This window comes from Sphaerodactylus townsendi, linkage group LG01 (genome assembly GCF_021028975.2).
Source record: "Sphaerodactylus townsendi isolate TG3544 linkage group LG01, MPM_Stown_v2.3, whole genome shotgun sequence".
NCBI classification, from domain to species: Eukaryota; Metazoa; Chordata; class Lepidosauria; order Squamata; family Sphaerodactylidae; genus Sphaerodactylus; species Sphaerodactylus townsendi.
In genome coordinates, this window is record NC_059425.1 from 84,330,470 (window position 1) to 84,350,553 (window position 20,084).

The 20,084-nt window shown below is 41.1% G+C and overlaps 1 protein-coding gene and 1 long non-coding RNA gene across 2 annotated transcripts in view; one reads left to right on the top strand and one right to left on the bottom strand.

The window, feature by feature from the left end:
- The window catches only part of EDARADD (EDAR associated death domain), a 19,526-nt gene extending 17,054 nt beyond the window's left edge, over positions 1 to 2,472 (bottom strand). The window contains exon 1 of the mRNA XM_048485722.1: positions 2,200 to 2,472. Coding sequence (XP_048341679.1) covers positions 2,200 to 2,230 — 31 coding nt within the window. The 5' untranslated portion in view covers positions 2,231 to 2,472. The remainder of the gene's footprint in view (positions 1 to 2,199) is intronic.
- Positions 2,132 to 11,932, top strand: LOC125426897. The gene is made up of 2 exons (XR_007243594.1): positions 2,132 to 3,306; positions 11,198 to 11,932. It is a non-coding gene; the product is annotated as an uncharacterized LOC125426897 (long non-coding RNA).
- The last annotated feature ends 8,152 nt before the right edge of the window (positions 11,933 to 20,084 follow it).

The following is a 20,084-nucleotide window of genomic DNA, read 5'->3' on the forward strand; positions in this document are numbered from 1 at the left end:
CCCCCCCCCATGAGTCACACGGGTCGTGGAACTGTCTGCCTCAATCACCGGGCTTAGGACAATGATCTTGCCCCCCAGGTGAGGATTAGGCCTCCCAGACGCTGTGACGCTTCTCCAAGACGTAGCCAGATGAGATCATGCATCACATGATGATCTGCCGACCTCCCGCTCTCCCGGAACTCCCCCCAATGCTCCCTCCTACACGCCCCCGATAGAGTAACAATAAAAGGTGCCAGGAACCGGCAGACGGGAGATTCGCTAGGAACACGGACCTCCGGTCTCCCGCTGCTGGCGATCTCCACCAGATGTTATCTCCGCGTCTCGTCTCGTTCTTACGCTGACCGCGTGGGTCGACTACAGGAGATATGGTATATGTTTCTTTAAATAAGATCATTCTCCTAGCACACCTGTAATGTATTTATGTATCCTGGTGTTTTATAATAAACCTGCAATTGCTCTGTCATCCTTCTCTATCTTGGTAGACTTTCAGCCCCATGCAAGGGGCCAGGTGGCCAGCCAAAACGCCACCCCACCACTGCTATAGAGGCATCCCAGCGGCATGAGGAGCCTTGAAAAGTTAAAAAAAGCTCCCCTGCCGCAGAGAAGTCTCCATTTGGCTTAATAGACTTACACCACCTTTTTGGTGGCATAAGTCTAGAGCTCCAGTTGTCGGCAAAATGGGGCTAATGGCTGGGAGGAAGCCAACTAACATCAGCTCCTAATCTTGCCATGCCACAAGTTTTTATATGGAGTACAATGGAACATTGGATCCATTAATTTTAGAATTAGCCTCTGGACACAGAGTTGATCTGTCACTTGATGGTGGATTGGTAAGAGTGCTAGGTTTAAAAAAATCTAGATCTATGACGATCAATATAGATTCAACCTCTATGTGTTCCCCCAGATTGGTTTTTGGGCATTAGCATGTGTCAGATGAGAAATATATTTTACACATTTGCATAGAATTCCTAAATTTCATTAACGGTTTTTCATTTGCACTGTTAAAACTCCCTCTGACTAGAGAACATCAAAGTAAACAAACTTAAATAATGAATTATTTTAAAGTAATATAGTTACTAGAGTACAAAAGGAGGTATCATTGCTATCACATGTTTAAACGTGGGGTCTCACATTCTGCATTGCTGTTGTTGTGAATGCTGGTCTCCTATGCCCACATCATAATCATGCGGCCTGCAGAATTACATTCTTTTTCACATAATTTAAAAGGCTTTGTAGCCAAATTACTCTGGAGACAAGTTTAAATTTGTTCTTGTTGAAGGACACAGGGAGGAATTTGCAATGTTTGGATCAAGCAACTTTTTACAGCAATTTTGGTGCACTTCAGAGGGATGCTGCAGGGCTTAATTTATTCAGCCACTGAGTGAATGATTCATCAACTGCTTTAAGATCCTCAAGGGCGAGGTGAAACAAAAAGACTTTTTTTAATAAAAAATCCTCTTTCTATACTCAAATTATGGGGTGGAAGGCTCGGACTTGTACAAAATCGTATGTTTTTTTACAAGAGTGTGCTGTGCTATTATAGCTTGGTTTAATGTTAAGAGTGGTGGACTCTAATTTAAAGAACTGGATTCGGTATTCCCCACTCCTCCTGAGCAGTGAACTCTTATCTGGTGAACCAATGTTTGTTTCCCTCACTCCTACACATAAAGCCTGCCAGGTGACTTGGGCTCTAGACACAATTCTCTCAGAACTCTCTCGACCCACTTACCTCCCCAGGTGTCTTTTGTGGGGAGAGGAAGGGAAAGGAGTTTCCAAGCCCTTTGAGACTCCTTATGGGAGAGAAAAGCAGGGTATAAATCCAAACTCTTCTTCTAGATTGGCAAACATATCCCTCAATACTTTGAAAAGCTATCTATCACCTCTCAGCGCTCTGAGGTGTGAGCGTACCTATAAAGCTGCCAACATGCACGCAGCGCCAGAGAAGGACTCGGGCTATGGCTGCCTCCGCCTCCTGCCTCGAAGGAGGCAACCAGAGTGGCCGGCAGCCCGGTGTGGGAGGATCAGTGTCCATCCAGCCCGCCCGCCAGCACCTGCGGACAATCCAGGATCCCGCCTCTCCGCAGCCCTGCCCAGCCTCCCGCTCGGGAATCTGTCTTCTCGGAGCCACAAAGGCGCAGCGTCCTTTATTCTCCCACCCCCGCGCAGGCACGCGTCTTTCACACAACAAGCGGGTTTTACCTTCAGGCAGAGGTTCCCCAGGAGAAGCCATCGGGACACTGAGCCAAGCCAAGTGTAGCGGGAGGGTTTAGCCTCCTAGTTTTGCAGTCCGGCAAACTCCGTCCCTAATCTCAGTGGCTTCGGCGCCCTCCTTCGCAGCTTGCTGCTCCACTTCCTGGTTTGTCATGGATCACAGGCCCTGCTCTCTCCCTCCTGTTTGGGAAGAGGCGCTGGAGGGAGCGGAAGCTGCAGGTAAAGCCCCAACCAAGAGGGAAGAGGTATGCGTGTGGGGAGTGGGTAGGTTCTCCTCACCCTCAGACCACGTTTCATGCCAAATTGTTCTGATTCCTTTTTCCCCCAAAAGCAGCTAATCCTAAACCTGATTTGTTGGGGAACTTTTAAAATAGCTTGCAAATAGTGTGTGGGTGGGCCCTTTCATAGTGGCCACACCATGCTTCACTTAAATTGGAGAAACACTACATTAAAAAGCAGGTTATTGCCAGGCAGTAAACATCATTTCTAAACATTCAAGTTATTTTATAATACTTTAAGGTTTGAAGTTAGTATGTAGGAAGAGAGTATATTTTTTAAGGTGGAGCGGTGTTTAAAATGTGAATACTTTGAGAACTCTAGAAAACTGAGCTTTCACATGGAACCTTTATGCTGTGACAAATAGCCAGGTTTTGTATTACAGGTGAGCATCCTTCAGCAAGTTATTTGGATCAAATGCAGGTGTACAGTAAAATGGACAGTGTTCCCATTTATTCAATTTCAATTTTAACCTTTAATGGCATATAAGTTCCCATTTATTCTGTATCAACTGCAACATCTGGAAATCCAAACTTCAACATTGTCTGATGTGCCTTTTCCAAAGCTCCACCTTGTGAAACACTGCAGTTGATTTTATCTAGGAAAAAAACTAAGCAAAAAAAATGTGTCTGAACAATTTAACAGCAAAAACTAATATACCAGTTCCATTTAGTGAATAGATAACAATGCTAATTAACAAAAAAAAATACGAGCAGAGGATTGCATGAAAACACAGCTGACACAGAGCAAACAACATGAAAACATTGCAGAAGAAGATAAAAGAAGCACGGTGACTGGAGAATGAAAGTGTCCAACAAGGTAAATCCAGATAAGTGCAGAGGCCTCCACTGATTGTGCAAAGTTCCAAAGATTAACAAAATGGGATATTCTTAATCTTCCCCATTTTCCAGAGTAAAATCTGTTTCATCAGTGGCAATACTGTAAAACCTACCCACATATGGGAATTTTAAGCCTTTATATTAAACTAGCGGGCCCTGCCACGCATTGCTGTGGCTTAGTCTGGTGAGGTGGAAAAGAAAGAAAAGGGGAAGTGAACGGTTTGAACATGTATCATTGCACAATGCTTGCAAGGGAGGGGAGGGGCAAGGGGCCCCTCGCTCCCCTCCCTCTCTCCCGTTCCCTTGCATGGCACCCCGCCCCATCCCTCCCTAACGTTTCCCTTCCTCTGCTAGGGTGGGTGGGCCATGTCCAGATTATGCGACCCCATCCCTTTCACTCCAGATGTGCAGCAATTTTCAAGGAAGGGGCATGGTTGGTTCCTGGAGTGGTTTTCCCGGGCTGTGTGTGGCTGTGGTCTGGTAGATTTTGTTCCTACCCAACGCCAGCTTGTATCTGTGGCTGGCATCTTCAGAGGTATATCACAGGAGAAAAGTTTGTTTCTTACTGGGTCTAAGTGAGAAGGGAAAGTTTAGTGTGGTATGGCTTGTCCATGTCCCAGGGTGGGGAACCAATCATTAAACTGCTTTGGGTGGAACTTGCTGGTGCAAAGGTGTGGTTGGAGTGCATTGTATTGCAGGTGGGGTTATCAGTCCATTTTTTAAGTACTGGGGAGTGTAGCCCTGCTAATCTTAAAAGTCTCTTCTTTCTTATTGAAATTGTCCTGGTGTTTGTGAATTTTAATGGCCTCCCTGTGCAGTTCGGACATAGTAGGCTTCTGAATTGTCCAGAATTCTTAAGAATTGCTTAACACATGTTCTGGCAACTGCGAGATTTTTTTCAGGATGGTTAAGCTTCAACAGTGTCTTTCTTCGTGTCTTTCCCAATCACAGGTCTGAATGCTGGGCGCTTTTGTGGTTCCTATGTAGACCTTTCTTTTCCACAGCGCTACAGTGGGTATGCAATATACCCCGCAGAAGTGAGTGGGGGTCTCTCTTGTCCTTTGCTGAGCGTAGCATCTGCTGTATTTTCCTGGTGGGTTTGAAAATGGTTTTGTAGGTAATGCTTTTTCATCAGTTTCCCTATTCCTGAGGCAGTTGTAGAATTACCTCAGGTAGGAGAAGTAGCAATAACACCATGCCCTAATAAAATAAGTCATTTATTACAACCTTCTTTGACCAACATGGATAAGGATTTGATAATGCACCAACAAGAAGATTCTAGTAATGTATTAGCCAATGGTCCTCTATCTGCCGAACAGAGTGCTCTTGCTGCTAAGGCTTAATCTACTGACTCTAGACTGCTAGTTCCCACAATACTATCATCGTATACATTGACTGAAATGGACGCTATGACACAAGCTGAAACAGCGGAAACAGAGCCTGTGAAAGCAGGAGGCCAAGGGAACTCCGAGCAACCAACGGCTGGAAGTCCTCACCTTGACAGTGTCCAGAATACTTGGTCCCTCCTCCAAGAGTCTGCTGGCGGCATTCCTCCAGCTGTGCACGCAGCCTCTCATAAGAGAACATCCTTCAATGGCTGCATACAGCATTCTCTACCAGCAATTCTTCTTCATCCCTGATTCTTCCACCTGACGCCAAAACAATTTGATCTTTCTCGGTTCTGTCTTGGAATATCTCGGGTGGAGGGAATAAAGTGGGAACCCAAACTTTCTCAAATATCCTGAGAAAAGCAGATCTAATTCTCTTACAGGAAACTTGGCTATATCATCCCATAGATTTTGAGGGCTACAGGGCCTTCTGCTCCCCAGCAATTAAAATGCAATGGGCCCGTCATTCCTTCTGGTGGTCTCTGCATTTTAATTTCTGTCTCTCTGCCAGCAAAATTTATCAACCCTCCCACTTAATTCAAGCATTGCTGATTAATTGGGGCAAATCATCACTGATATTCATTAATAACACGTATATCCGCTCTGGTGCTAATAATAACGCTCGCGGATGACCCGTGGGCAAAATTTATCCTCAGTTTGTTGAGGAGCTAGAACTGCAAATATCCTTCCAACTGAAAATTACTATATTGGGGATTTCTAATGCAGAGTGGGTAATAATCTAACCTCATATTTGGAACGCGGAAGGTTATGATGATAACGATTATGTCTATTCACTCTCTTACTTCCATCAGAGCCATCATTCTGAGGATACCCAGACCAATTACACTGCTAGAATCTGATCGCATCTTCGCTATCAAACATAACATGTTATGGCTCAATGGTCTAAAATGCTATGACTGTTCTAATAATTTCACATTTGTTAGTAATGCTTGGGAACAGTGTTATAGATTATTTGTTTTATGTCACCAAAATTAAGAACTTCAGTCCAGTCTTTTAAGATAGGAGACCTTCTACTAGGAGATCACCTCTCACTTAACCTTGTTCTCCATCAGGAAGAGGGGTGGACGCCTTATGGATACATCTAAAGAGTATTTACCTACGCTTTTGACATCCCATTTGGCCCCTTACCGCCAATGAGCTAATTAATTCTCAGCATCTAGGTAATCTCTAAGTGCTTTTTATATGGTGTCTGGCTTTGTGGGCAATTGGCAATTTTGAAACATTAATCTGCTATCACAGACTATCTTGTAAAGTCCGCTAAGCAGAAACCTCCATACAGCACTAGAGGTGCCCTGGTTTGACAAAGAGTGCCATGAATTAAACAAACTAATTCCGCATCTTACCAACAATTCAAGAGATTTAGAAATCCTGTGTCGCTAGAATCAGCTAGTTCAATATAAAACTACTTTCACCATTCTTAATGAAAGAGAAACAGGTTCAGTATGCGAGAATCAGTGGGATCGCTTTATATCGTTGTATCTCCAATGACTCAAGACAGTTTTGGGCCTTGACAAACAGACTTGGACTCCAATAAAATGAGTATGCTTTCCATTCTCCTGAGGTTTGATAGATCATTTTCATGGTTGTTCCAAAAGGAAGAGACCAGTAACATTTATCATCCATCTCCATCATTAGATGATTCCAAATGGCCTCCTGTTACAACTCAGGAAATCATGGATCTAATAACTGAATTGAAACCCTCAGAAGCCTCTGGCCCAGATATAATTTCCCAGAGATACTGGAAGTCGCGATATAGAGTGGTGGGCACCCTTTGGCCAATCTATTTCACCCAAATCAATGACTCAGGCCTCATTCCTAAGCCTTGGCTATCTGCAGTCATTGTACCTATTTATAAAAGGTGACCCATCGATCCTGCCAACTTCCTACTTCAATTAGTTTGACATCAGTCATTGGGAAAATATATGCTAAGACACTTCTATCCAAACTACAGGCCTGGACGATTCATCATGAACATCATTGGCCCAGAGCAAATAGGTTTACTCTGGGGGAAACTAATTTAGACCATGCTATGCTTCTTTACATTTGGTTAATAAATAATTCCAAAAGTCCAAGAAGAACTTTATGCTGCCTTCATTGATTTGAAGGCAGCTTTGACACAGTCTCTAGAGAGAACGCTTTGGAATAAATTGGCTATACAAGGAATAGACAATAAAACTTCTTTTTTCTAATCAGGCAACTTTATACCAACACAAACTGCAGAGTTAAGTGCTCACGGAAGGTCTCATGACTGATTCTATTTCTACCTTTTTAAAGGTGTGTGGAGGCAAGGCTGTGTGTTAGCACTCAACCCTTTTCAATTTATTTTTGAGTGACCTTCCATCAGCCTTATTGGAAATTAATAACCATGCCCCTAAATTAGGTTCAAGGCATAGTCCAATACTTCTATATGCTGATGATACCATCCTTCTATCTCGCCAAAAGTTGGACTTAGTCTAATTGCTGAATAGATGTGGGCAGTACTGTACAGATAACGGACTAGTCATCAATTATCAAAAGACCAAGATTTTGATCTTTGTCAAACAAAAAAAAACATAACTGGGCTGCATTAATAAAAGTGCCAGTGGAGCAGGTTAACCAATACAAATATCTTGGAATTACATTTTCTTATAACCTCTCTCCTGGTTACTCCCTAACAAAAGCTGCTTACCGTGAGGTGCTACCATCAGTTATTCTTGCCATTGCACGCTTCTTTTATGGAAAGGGCCACCCTTTGTCCCAGCAGCATTAAAAAAAATCTTTAACTCTAAGATAGAAGAAGAGTTACTTTATGGAGTACCCATCTGGCTCCAAGCAGTTGACTCCAATTCTTGAATACTGTCCAATCCAAATTTTTCCAGAAAAATTATGGGCCTGCCACCAGGTAATCAGAGCGCCCCTCTGTTTAGAACTGGGCCAAAATTCATTAGTTTATAGGGCTTGGTTGAGAGCTTTTAAATTTTGGCCTCGGCATTTCTCGAGATGATGAGCACTCGCTGATTCACCTACTTTTGTCTGATACCAGGCTAATCCATGGTTCTCTTGATCGAAAAGAAAGATTGAATCACTTGGTATATCTCTCGACTCGCTTTTCCCACTATCTAGTTCAGAATCCTACAACTTGTTAAAACAAAAATTGGAAAGTTTAATGGATTAATTTATTTAGGGCTGCTATGAAAACTTGTTCACCCTTACATCTTTCAATACCCCTATATCAAAACAGCATGGCTCCCTATTTGTATTTTTTTTGACTAATCCAATGCAGAAGAGCCCTCACACTTGCTCTCGCTTCAATGTTTTCCTCCGCTTTATTAAGTGGTAGATTTAACAACTTGGAAAATGAGCGAAAGGGTATGCTCTTGTGGTGAACAACAAATTGAAACATTGGCACATCAACTGCTTTGCTGCCCTAAATCTGCTAATATCAGATCAAAATATTCCAACATTCTTTCTAGGATACCTAGTGAAATGGAAGAATCAAGTAGACTTCCTTTTCTTCTGGACAATTCTGACAATGAAACTTGTGAATTGGTTGCACAATTTTACTGGAGGTGATGCACAATCAATAATTTATATTTTATCTTAAACCTTTGTATTTGTATACCTTTTATCTTAAACCTTTGTATTTGTATACCTTTTACCTCAGGTTTTTTATTGTGTTATGATTATTGTTATGCCAAATAAAGGCTTATTATTATTATTATTATAGTTTCCCTATTTGATCTGTGATTCCCTTGATGTATGGTAGAAATATTTTTCTTGCGGTAGACTGTTTCTCCTTAGTCCTCTTGGTTTCTCTTGGTCTTAAAGCTCTTCTGATTTCTGTTGTGGAGTAGCCATTAGCCCGCAGAGCCCAGTCTAGATGGTTGATTTCATCAGGGAGGAGATGAGGTTCACAGATTCGTTTTGCACAATCTGTCAGAATTTTGATTATGCTCTTTTTCTGTTGTGGATGATGGTTGGAGTTTTTATGTAGCTACCAGTCTCTGTGTGTCAGTTTTCTGTATACTGTGTGGCCCAGTTGGTGGTTGGGTCTGCGAAAGACCAAGTAATCTAAAAAAAGGCAGTTTCCTTCTTTTCAGTTTCTATGGTAAATTGTATGTTTGGGTGGATGCTGTTAAGGTGGTTCCAGAAAATTCAGCAGTTCCTCCTCACCATGGCTCCAGATTGTAAAGTGTCATCTACAAATCGGTCCTCAAGTTGCAGATTTCCTGGGTGCTGTGTTGAGGGCTTCTCAAAAATGTTCCATGTAAAAAATTGGCTATCACTGGGCTGAGGGGCTTCCCATGGCCACCCCATCGGGTCTGCTCATAATAATCATTGTCCCCTTGGAAGTAGCTGGTTGTTAGGCAGTGTTGAAATAAAGCAGTGATGTCATCTGGAAACATTTGGCTGATGAGTGCAAGTGTGTCTTTCACTGGAACTTTGGTGAACAGTGAGACAACATTAAAGCTGATAAGTCTGTCGCTAGGGTTGAGATGGAGATTGCTAATTTTTTCGATGAAGTGGGCTGAGTCTTTAACATAATGTGCTGTCTGTCCAATGTGGCTTTGTAACTGTGAAGTCAAGAATTTTGCCACTTCATATGTGGGGGGAACCAATCGCACTCATTGGCAATAGGTCTGAGTGGGATGGATTCCTTGTGGATTTTGGGGAGTCCATATAACCGGGTGGAAGCTCTGACTTGCAGAGTCGCTGGCATGTGTCTGGTTGAATGGAGGAGCTCTAATCAATGTGATGGTTTGGGGAATGAGTTTCTTGGTTGGGTCTCGCTTTCAGTTTTTTGTATGTTGTGGGATCCAGGAGTTCTCTTGATTTTTCTTTATATTGTTCGGTATTCATGATTACTGTTGCGTTTTCCTTGTGTGCTGGTAGTGTGATATTTCTGGATCTGAGCTGAGGTTCTTAGTAGAATTTCTTTCCTTCGTAATATTACTGGGGAAGTTTTGCTTTCGCAATATTCTGTTGTTTCTCCCTCTTAATTCCTCTGCTGTTTGTGTGGCTGGCAATGTCTGTCTCCATTTTTCTGTAGGTGAGGTTGTCAATTTTGTCCCAGTCCTGGTTTCTCATTTTTGACTGATGTGGATGAGGAGAAGTAGTACCACCTTGTCTATGGCTGCAAGTTCTGTGCGGGAAGGTGGATTCTCACGCATCTACCGCACATTCCAGGCAGTCATATATACGGTTAGCCTGTGGGGATTTGAAAGTTCTTTTGCTTTGAGAAAGGCTGGAAGAGTCTGGAAGAGTCTGAAATAGAACGCATGGTTGTTTCCCTTGTATCAGAGGGTGTTGCTTTGACAGCCAGCAGATGGCGCTGTTGCAGAACAGAACTGTGGTTCCAACTGTCACAGTTGTGGCAGATTCACAATAACGGCCACAGTTGTGACATGTACACAACAGGATGTGTGGAAACAGTATGCAAACCTGGTCGCATGTGAGTAGGACGTTGTGTGAAAATTTCAAAGCAATCGGTCCAGTAGTTTGGGAGTTCACTTGTCAGGAGAAAAACGAACTGTTAGATTTTTATATATATAGATAGGCTAAGACATTATCCCAAATATTCATGAGGCTAGGTAGTAGAGATATTCTCAAGTTTGCTCAGGATACCATGAAATAATAAGTAATACCATGAAAAACTTCCACTGTTCTTTTTCATTAGTTAAATTTATGTAGAGGGATTGGACATAATTTTTTCCTGGCCAGCTAGCAACCTCAGACTTAATCAAGGCAAACCAAAACCCTCAAAACTTGCATTGACTACAGTAGAGGAATCGCTTGCCTATTAGAATAAATAGGAATGTGGTAGGCTTCACCTGGTATTTGCTGAAGACTCAACTGATATTAAGTGACAGCTAGAGGAGCAATTTAGAAGTTGGTAACTCTGAGTTGCAATGCTATTAGCCACCAAAGGCATCCCCATGTCATCTGAAGCATCACCTGCTAATTTTTAAACATCAAGCTGCTGTTAAAGGCAGAAGAGAAGACTAGACTCTGGTTTTTGGATCAGAATGCTAGAGTCTGTTACAACTTGGGGACCTCACTATAAATGGAAAGACACTTTTGTTTCCATAAGAATTTGTGGTGCAGGGGGAGAATTTCCACTGATTCTCCCACTCCCTTCTGTATCCAATCTTTGAAACATTTTTTTAATGTAGAACTCTGGCTTGCATATTCTGCTTTCATTAGCCAACAGTTATAGTCAGATATTAATATCTAAAATGTTAATATCTAAAATGAATAACAACTACTCACCGAAGTGTTGGAAATGTGGCCAAGACGTAGGCACCTTCCTGCACATGTGGTGGACCTGTAAGAAGGTCAAAAAATACTGGTCACAAATTCATCATAAAATAGAAAAAATCATAAGAAGAACATTTAAGAAAGAGCATAACACTTACCTTTTAGGACCTACCTTTATAGAAAAATCAAAAATACCTTACCGTTTATTGTTTCATTTAATTACAGCAGCGCGATTGACCCTGGCTAGATATTGGAAGACAACTTATATTCCAGAAATAACAGAATGGGAAAACAAAGTTCAGCAGCTGTATCTGTTGGATAAGCTCACATTCCAAATAAAAGGCCAACCAGCTGAAACATATTTAGAAAATTGGAAATTATGGATAAATTACCTTAGTAAGGAAACAGGTGCGAAATTCTACCCGGTCATGTACTAACCAACTTGATGTTTAACATTGTATGTATTCTCCTTCTCTTTTATTAGTGGAAACTAATTTAAAATATGTTTTAAAGATAGATAAGGAGGTACTTAGATATGATTTGTTATGGCAATGGATATGTTTTGTTATGGCAAAGGATGTAGATGTAAATACTTACCTAAATGTAAACAAGACTAAAAATGTATCAATTATTACGTTAGCTCGCTTATTAGTATGTAATCTTTTTTTCTCTGCATGTCAATTTTTTTTAATTGACTGACCTTAGGTGAAGAAGTCAATTTATTTACTATTACTATTGTGGAAATAGGCTAAAGAAGGGTAGATATACACCCAAGATAAAGGATATCAGATAGATTAAGGAGAACGCTATTAGCTTTTTATGACAATCCATGTTTATTATGACACATCTGTTCTGTTTTGTTTACTATGTATCCATACTAATTGTAACTATACGGATTGTTGATCGTAAATGTACCATTCAAAACTTAATAAAATTTAATTATGGATGATGAAAAAAAAACAGTTATAGTCAGCTTGACTGAAATTTGTAAAATTGAACAGGTGGAATGGAGAAGGTGAGATGATACAGACCTGATTTAAGAATATGATGCTAAACAAATTGCATAAAGGGCCACTAGGTTACAACAGTGAGGCAGGCGAGACTGAGAATACCAGAGCAGAGACTCAAACCTCAGTCTTTTAGGTCCAGCACTATTGTTAATCACTTGCTGACCAGAACATCCATTGCCAGGTTTTGTGTCCCAATATCTCTTGGTGCAGTAGAAAAGCTTTTTTATGTGGTTTAACCCAATTTAACCTGTGTAGTACACCTTACACCACTGTCATGTAAACTTCAGAGATGAACCGTTTGAAAATGTGTGTTGTCTGTTACTTGTTAAGAGGACTCAATATATTCTACATGTAAATATCTTTGTAATTAACCTGAAACATTTTTATGTGATCTATCACACAACATAATTATTTAGAAGTATATGCATGGCAGTTCTGTATAAGTATATGCATGGCAGTTCTGTATAGATCTATCACACAACATAATTATTTAGAAGTATATGCATGGCAGTTCTGTATAGACACATAATAGACTACTCTCCACTGTGCTAAACTGCCCCCTTAGCAAAAATAACCCCCCTAACAAAACATTTCTGGCTATGGGCCTGACTTCGAGGTGCTGTGTGCAGACCCAGACTCAGCAGAAGGCAGCTTCATACATTCTAAACACAAATTGCAGGTAAACATGCATCAAATAACTTAATTAAAATAATGCAAACATGGATGAATGAAACAGATGCAAACCACATACATGGGCTACAACTGAGTTCTGTAGGCATAGCCACTACTGAATAAATTCTGCCAGATTCTGATGAAGATTTGCTACACATTGATCATGTTCCACACTCTCCCCTTCCTCAACAAGCCGTGCGCACATCAAACAGTTGATGGCCAGGCAGCAGGAGACAGACATTTTTTTCTGCACCTCCAAAGACTTCCAGGTATCTTGCTACCTGGCCATCAACTATTTGATGTGTGTGGCAGCTTGTTGAGGGAAGTTCCCATGCTCCCAAAGACTTCCTTGCCTGCTGGGCCATCTTGCAGCCTCTGCAAGTTATTGGCCGCCAGGCTTGTGGGTCCCACACTGCTGGGTAATGGGGCAAAGCACATGGGGGGGCATGCCCTGTGGTGGGATTCAAATAATTTAACAACTGGTTCCGGTGGTGAGATTCAAATAATTTAACAACTGGTTGTTTACAAGCACCATTTTAACAACCAGTTCTGCCGAAATGGTGTGAACCTGCTGAATCCCACCACTGGGCATGCCCCTGCCAGCCTCACCATAGATACGGCCCTGGGGATGCTGTATGAATTAAGGTTATAATGGAATTTTCTGGCACATCTACTTTAAGGACTGGGTGAATTTCATTTCTATATCAAGCATTTCCCCAAAATCAGTTTTGATACCTCTTAAATGTAACACTGTGTTTATGAAATTTACAAAGTGCAAAAATACAGTAAAAATATAAAGGTTACTTTGGGACCAGAGCCAGCTGACCATTTTACATGCAACAGTAGTAGTCCCTCTGTAATTAACATATTATTTAATTCAAATAAGTTTTAAAAAATCAAGCTATAAAAAGTATAAACAAACATTACTGACTTTTTAAGAATTCAGAAAAAAATTATAATCGTTGCTGTTCTCTGTAAAACCTGCAATGTGGTGTTAAGTGTATGTTGTAATGTATAGTTTGGGTACTATACTAGAGTAGACTAGTCTAGTGTGTGGGGCCCAATTGGGAGCAATCAGTCCAATTAGCTTAAAGCTGGCCCTGAGGTTCATGAATCCCCCAATGAGCAAGAATCCCCCAATGTGGTGTCTGTGGGTATCACGGCACCTGCCAATACCTTTCCGAGAGCCCACCGAGTGTCTTTAGAAAGTGGTGGGGTCAGATGGGACTTTTGCCTAGAAGGACTTCTGATTAGCCATAGATTTGATTAGCTTTGCAGATTTTTTTTAAAAGGTTGCTTTGGCGGCAGCAGCCATCACAGCATACGGATCTTCATTGTATGACTGACGGTAAGCTGTGGTAGCCGCTTTGTGGCTGGCTCAGCCTCCTGCAGGAGACAATTTGTGGCAGCCCTTTTGCAATTCTGCCTGTCATGCTGTGTCAAAATTGCAAAGGTGCCTGTGGGCTGAAAAAAACTGGGGACTTCTGGTTTACTCAGCTCCCATTTGTACTATGGCAATTGTGTCTGTGCATCTTATTTATACTGTTCATACTGGTTATTAAATATGCTCACACACTGGTCATAGAGGTATTATTCAGCAGACCCCAATTCCAGTTAGATATTCTACACCTGACTTTCAGTTTTACTGTATTCTGAAGCACTATAACAAAATGGCCGATTACGCACAAGGCATCTGCTGTACGATGGGGTCAAATGTCTGTTGCAGCAAGATTTGATGATGGTTCAATCTGACTGAGAGGCAACACTCTAATGACAAAGAATCCATCTTAGCAAAAGAAGGCAACTTTGCTTCCAGAAGAAAACATGTGGAATCAGCTATTTATCATCTCCCTGAGGAAGAACCCGAGGAAGTAGGAGGGGAAACAGCAAGGATTCTGAGAAAGGCAAAACTTCCCTCCAGTAACATAACAAGGAAAGAAAGAAAAGTCATCAAAGACCTCAATTCTGATTCAGAAATCATAATTCTCCCAGCAGACAAAGGTAATGCCACAGTAATCAAGAAAACCGAACAATACAAAGAAAAAAATCAGACAACTTTTGGACCCCACAACATACAAAAAGCTAAAACAGGACCCAACCAACAAAATCACCAGAAAAACCAACACCTTGATTAAGAACTCCTCAATTGATCCAATCATATGCCAACATCTCTGCAAATCTGAAGCTCATCCTCCTAGACTTTATGGACTCCCAAAAATCCACAAGGACTCCACTCCACTCAGACCCTGGTTCTGCTCCTGGGTGTTTGCGCAGTAGCGGGGTCACACAGGAGCATTTTAAAAAGTATCACTTCTTTGTTGGTTTTTGAAAGTCGCAGAGAAAAGCAAAAATAGCGGTGCAAAACTGGGGCAGACTCTGTGCAGCTTCAGGAACCATGCAGAATTCCCGGCTGCACAGGGATATTTTCTGTGCTCACCCTGGGATATTTTGACTGTGCAAAAACAGCCTCAGACAAGCCTCTTTTTAAAAACAAGCCTCTCTCTTGCAGTAGTAGTGAGAGATAAGCTTTTTTGGGGGGGAGAGAGTGGAGGGGAGGGGAGAATATCAGATCTAAAGTATTGGGACAACTGAGTTTTGTGAGATCTGTGCCTTAAAGAGGGGCAGAATTATGAAAAACAGGAAAGAGAGGCCTGTTGAGACTAGCTGTGGGGAGGACTCTCTCCTCGCGTGTAAACAGAGAAACAGGAGGAGACCACACTTCAGTCCCACCCTGCAGCTAAAAAACCGGAGGTAAGTGTTCCATGAGTAATGGGCCAGTGAATACAAAGGAAAATCCCTTCACTAATGGACAAAGAAAACAAAACAAGGCCCTCTGGTGATTTCCAGAATGATAATGTCAAAGCAAATTAGACAATAGAAAAAAGGAATAAAATTCATTTTCTAAGATTGGTTATTAAAAATAGAATTGATTAATCATTATATGAATAATTTGTATGGGTAATTCTGGTATAGAGGATTTTTTAAAAAAAATCTTAAATGGTATACATTCTTGAACAATCTATTTAAAATTAAATTAACCCTTTGAAACAATTTAAAATTAAGAATCTTTAAAAAATAACTGAATACAATTTAATATGTTAGACCACATTCATTTTAATGGCAGGAAGTTAAATATGTGCTTTGCTGTGTTTCTAAAAAAAACCAGTTTTGCAATGGTTAACTTAATCTAGACTCTGACTATTGTTGAAAGAAAGAATAAATTGTAGGGCTACAAGCCAGAATCAACTAGATGGCAACTGGAAACTTTCTCCACATTTTAAATGCCAAACTTGCAAACTTGGAAAAATAAGGTGTCATTTTCAGATCACTATTATCTGCATAGATCACTGTTGCTATTCAGATTAAGATTAAAAATATGTTTTTATTACTTTGATAGCTGACAAGTCAACAAAACCAGCAATTATGGGGCAAATCTATTAATCTGATTGTATCTTACAAAATAAACATTCAAAGGTAGTTTAATTGTGCAATGCACACATCCTTAAACAATGTAGCAATTTGTCTAATGAGATCGTTATATCTGAGCATACAGTGGCAGGCACCAGTCCCATATGACTAATGTTTGTCATGCTACTGCAGTTACAAGCAATTAAAACTGATATCCTATACTTGCTTTCCTAAAAATAAGCCTCACTGAGCACAATGGTATTTATTCCCGAATAGACTTAAATTGAATGTCACACTGTACTCAGTAGCAATTACTTCTGAGAAAGCATGTTTACATTCGCTCTGCTCAGCTGCAAGTATTGAAACTATCGTGCTTACTTCTGAGCAGACATGGGCAGATTTGGGATGCCAGCCACTTTAACATTGTGTGTGCATGTGTGTGTACATACAGATTGTACTTACAGATACTGGCATCTAGTTAAGGTGGGCTGCATCTTAAAAATTCTTGACTATTGCTCTGTCACTAAACTTAATGGACCAGTAACTCAAAAGTATATAAAACAAAATGGAATCAAATCACAAACTATTCAAAAACCATATCACAAACATTTTAATATATAAGTATATAGTACAAACTTCAGGAATGTAAGTATTCTGCTCAGATTTAATTAAATTAAAAGGAGTACACAGAATGTATTGATGACATTCTAGGCAACATTTTTGGTCCAAGTGTAGGGTTAGGGTTAGACAATGTGTTGGGAAAACCACATTGTCTACCTGTTAAAAGGTTGTGGAAGAGAAAAGTGTTATACTTGGCCAGAGTATGTTCTAGCTTGCCTCTTGTATTGTTGCAAGCTGCTTCATATAGCTGTTTAATTAGTACAGTTGCTCCTGTCACATGCATTCAGAGACAATGGCAAAGTCTACAGTTCTGCTGTATTCCATGCAGATTTCTAATACACAGAAAGCTTGGTACACTAACAAAGTTGGTAACCCCATTCATCTGACTAAAGATAATTTATATTACTGTACTTCAACAGAAGACTATTTACAAAAAATTGTGTAACATTTTGGCAATTTTTCATATCAGCCTTAATGTCAGCTATATTACTTTATCTGTGAATAATGTTATAACATTTTTTATTTAAAGCTCGAAGGACTTAAACAGTCCTTATTTGAACCTAATCTGTGAACTGGATAATTGCTATAGTTATATAAATATCATAGGGAAGGAACTTTGAATAAATCTGCACACTTGAGGGAATTTTCAGTGCAGTTAGTTAGGCGTTGAAGACTGCAATTGTTTTGGATGGCAAGGAGATTCAGGTAATATACAGATTCATTCAGGTGATATCCAGAACAGACAGCTTAATAAACAAGGGGTTTAGGGACAGAACATCTCATGGTCACTATCAAGGTATGGAAGAAAGAACCTAGCAATCATAGTAAGATGTGGTACGTGCAGTTAATGAAGAGCCATCTGCCTCAAAGAGAACCCGCACTCATCTGCAAACCCTGTCATTAAGTCTTCATGTTACACTCAGACAGGGAAACACATACATTTATGGTAATACGTGGGAGGAAGAGAGGAAACTCTTTGTCTACCCTGTCATAGAGATGCAAAATGAATTACTTTTAATATTCCAGCTATAGCCCTAGGAATCAGTAATGAACAATATGATATAATTGATTAAATGTCGGCTTGGTGTGAAGTGGGTAAATTGTCTCCTCCAACATAGGATCAATCCCACAGAATCCCTCTCAACTGGGAAGGAAGCCCCTCCACCCTCACCTTCAAAAAAATGAGAGGAGCTGGGGTTTGGCACTGGCTGGCACAAAGGGAATCAGTCTACATTCACACTTGGACCTTACATAGAAAGAGGAGTTGGCCCAAGGAAGGGGCATACATGGACCTGCTTCAGGCTGACCCTCCTTTGGAAAAACAAATGTGAGGAGTCACCCGTCCTCCCTCCTCTTGTTTCAGAGCAGGCACAAGTTGATTGCCTATTTGGGAGCCAGATAGGATTTTTTTTTTGTTCCTCTGGCACAATTGGCAACAAACTGCGGGGAGTCTAACCTACCCTACTGTGAAAATGATAGTGGGAACATGTGGCTTCAATAGTTCATGGTTCAACTCATATGAGCATCAGTAGGCATGAGTTTGGAAGATGAAGGGGTGGGTGACCCTCAGACCAGAAGCCTGGGACCAGGACAGGAACCCCTTGAGGGGTGCCACTATCCTTGACCTATAGACCTCACAGTTGGGGAAACTGGATGTGGCACGCCTTCCTTGAGCACTGAAGAAAGCTTGGAATGGAGGAGCATGAACTATACCAGTAGTCTGCAACCTGTGGTTCTCCAGATATTCATGGACTACAATTCCCATCAAACCCTGCCAGCATGACCAATTGGCCATGCTGGCAGGGTCTGATGGGATTTGTAGTCCATGAACATCTGGAGAGCCGCAGGTTGCAGACCCCTGAACTATACCCATGTGATGACTCAGGCCTCGTAGCCAGGGTGGCTTTACCCTAAAACCAGGGATGAACAAAACAGAGAAGGGTTCTACCAGTGCATGTAACTGTGATTTTTAGCTCTCATATCCTTGCCCTCCACAAGTGTGATTAGGCCATGTCTGCCTGGTCAGGACCTCTTTGGCTTTAGCCCTGGTTTTGTGGAACGGTCTTCTTGAAAACACCAGGAAATCACCCGGTGATCCATGTTCTGATTACATCCAGGTTAGAACACTGTAATGTTTAACCAGAAAATCAAAAGATATTTTGACTAATGCGGTGGGGGTTGACTTTATGAATTTTTGCTCCCAGTTTGGCTTAATACACTTAAATGGCTTAACCCAATATGCAACCTCAGGTAACTATACCCACGTATCAGTGCGCGGTAATAGTACTATAGATTACATACTAGCCTCTCAAGCAAGTTTCGAACAGGTTGAGAGCTTTCAAGTGGACTGTCAGGTTTGGAGCGATCACATGCCACCTGTGCTTTTTCTGAAAAAGGCAGCTCTTAATTTTAGCTCTCATAGCTTATGCTTAACTAGAGCTCCAAGAATTATTTGGAATAGGGCCACTGAAAGGAAACTTGAAGAGTTTCTTTCTTCTCCCCTCCTAACTAAAGCCAGGCAAGACTTAATAGCAACAACATCACCAACCCAATTTTTAGAACAGTATGAGGCACTCTTGGAAACCATTACAGATGAAGTTGCAAGTTATTCAAGTCCCAATCAGCCTCCTTCTGACAAATTTCTGAACAAGGAGTTCAATAAGGAATGTAAAGAGGTGAAAAAAATCAGATCACTGTAATGTGCTCTACATGGAGCTTCGTTTGAAAATTATCTGGAAACTTCAGCTTGTCAAAATGCAACAGCCAGGCTATTGTCAGGGATGGGACAAGGATTGCCAGGTTGCAGCTGGCAATCCCTGGGAGCATTTAGGATGGCTGGGAATGGCATGCTGGTGTGTCACACTGGTGCACTGATAACACTTCCAGTGAAAGTGACATCATGAGATGCTCTGGTAGATGCAAAAAACTCCCAGTGTGCTGATGTAAATGTTTACCCCTGTTACCTCAGGCAACACATTAGATTGGCAGGAGATTGGGCAACTCTAGACCAGAGACAAAAGGTCTTATCACCTCATTGCATAAAGATCAGCATTGCCTGCCCATTTCTTTCTAGGTATAATTCAAAGTGCTGGTTCTTAACTTTAAAGCCCAAATGGCTTTGGATCAGGGCACTTGAGCCAGCACTGCTTTCTCCCATATTGTCCAACTAGGCAGTTAAGATGTACATCAGAAGCCTAATTCTTAGTGCCTTTCTCTTTAGATATTAAGCAGGTGGCAACCAGAGAAGGCATTTTGAGTAATGGCCACATCACTTATGGAATTCTCCCCTTCAAGTTCACCCAGCACCCACTCTGCTCTGTCTTAGATGTAAGGTCAAAATGTTTCTGTTCACCAGAACTAAAGGGTTTTGACAGCAATTACCCTTAAACTTATTTTAAGCT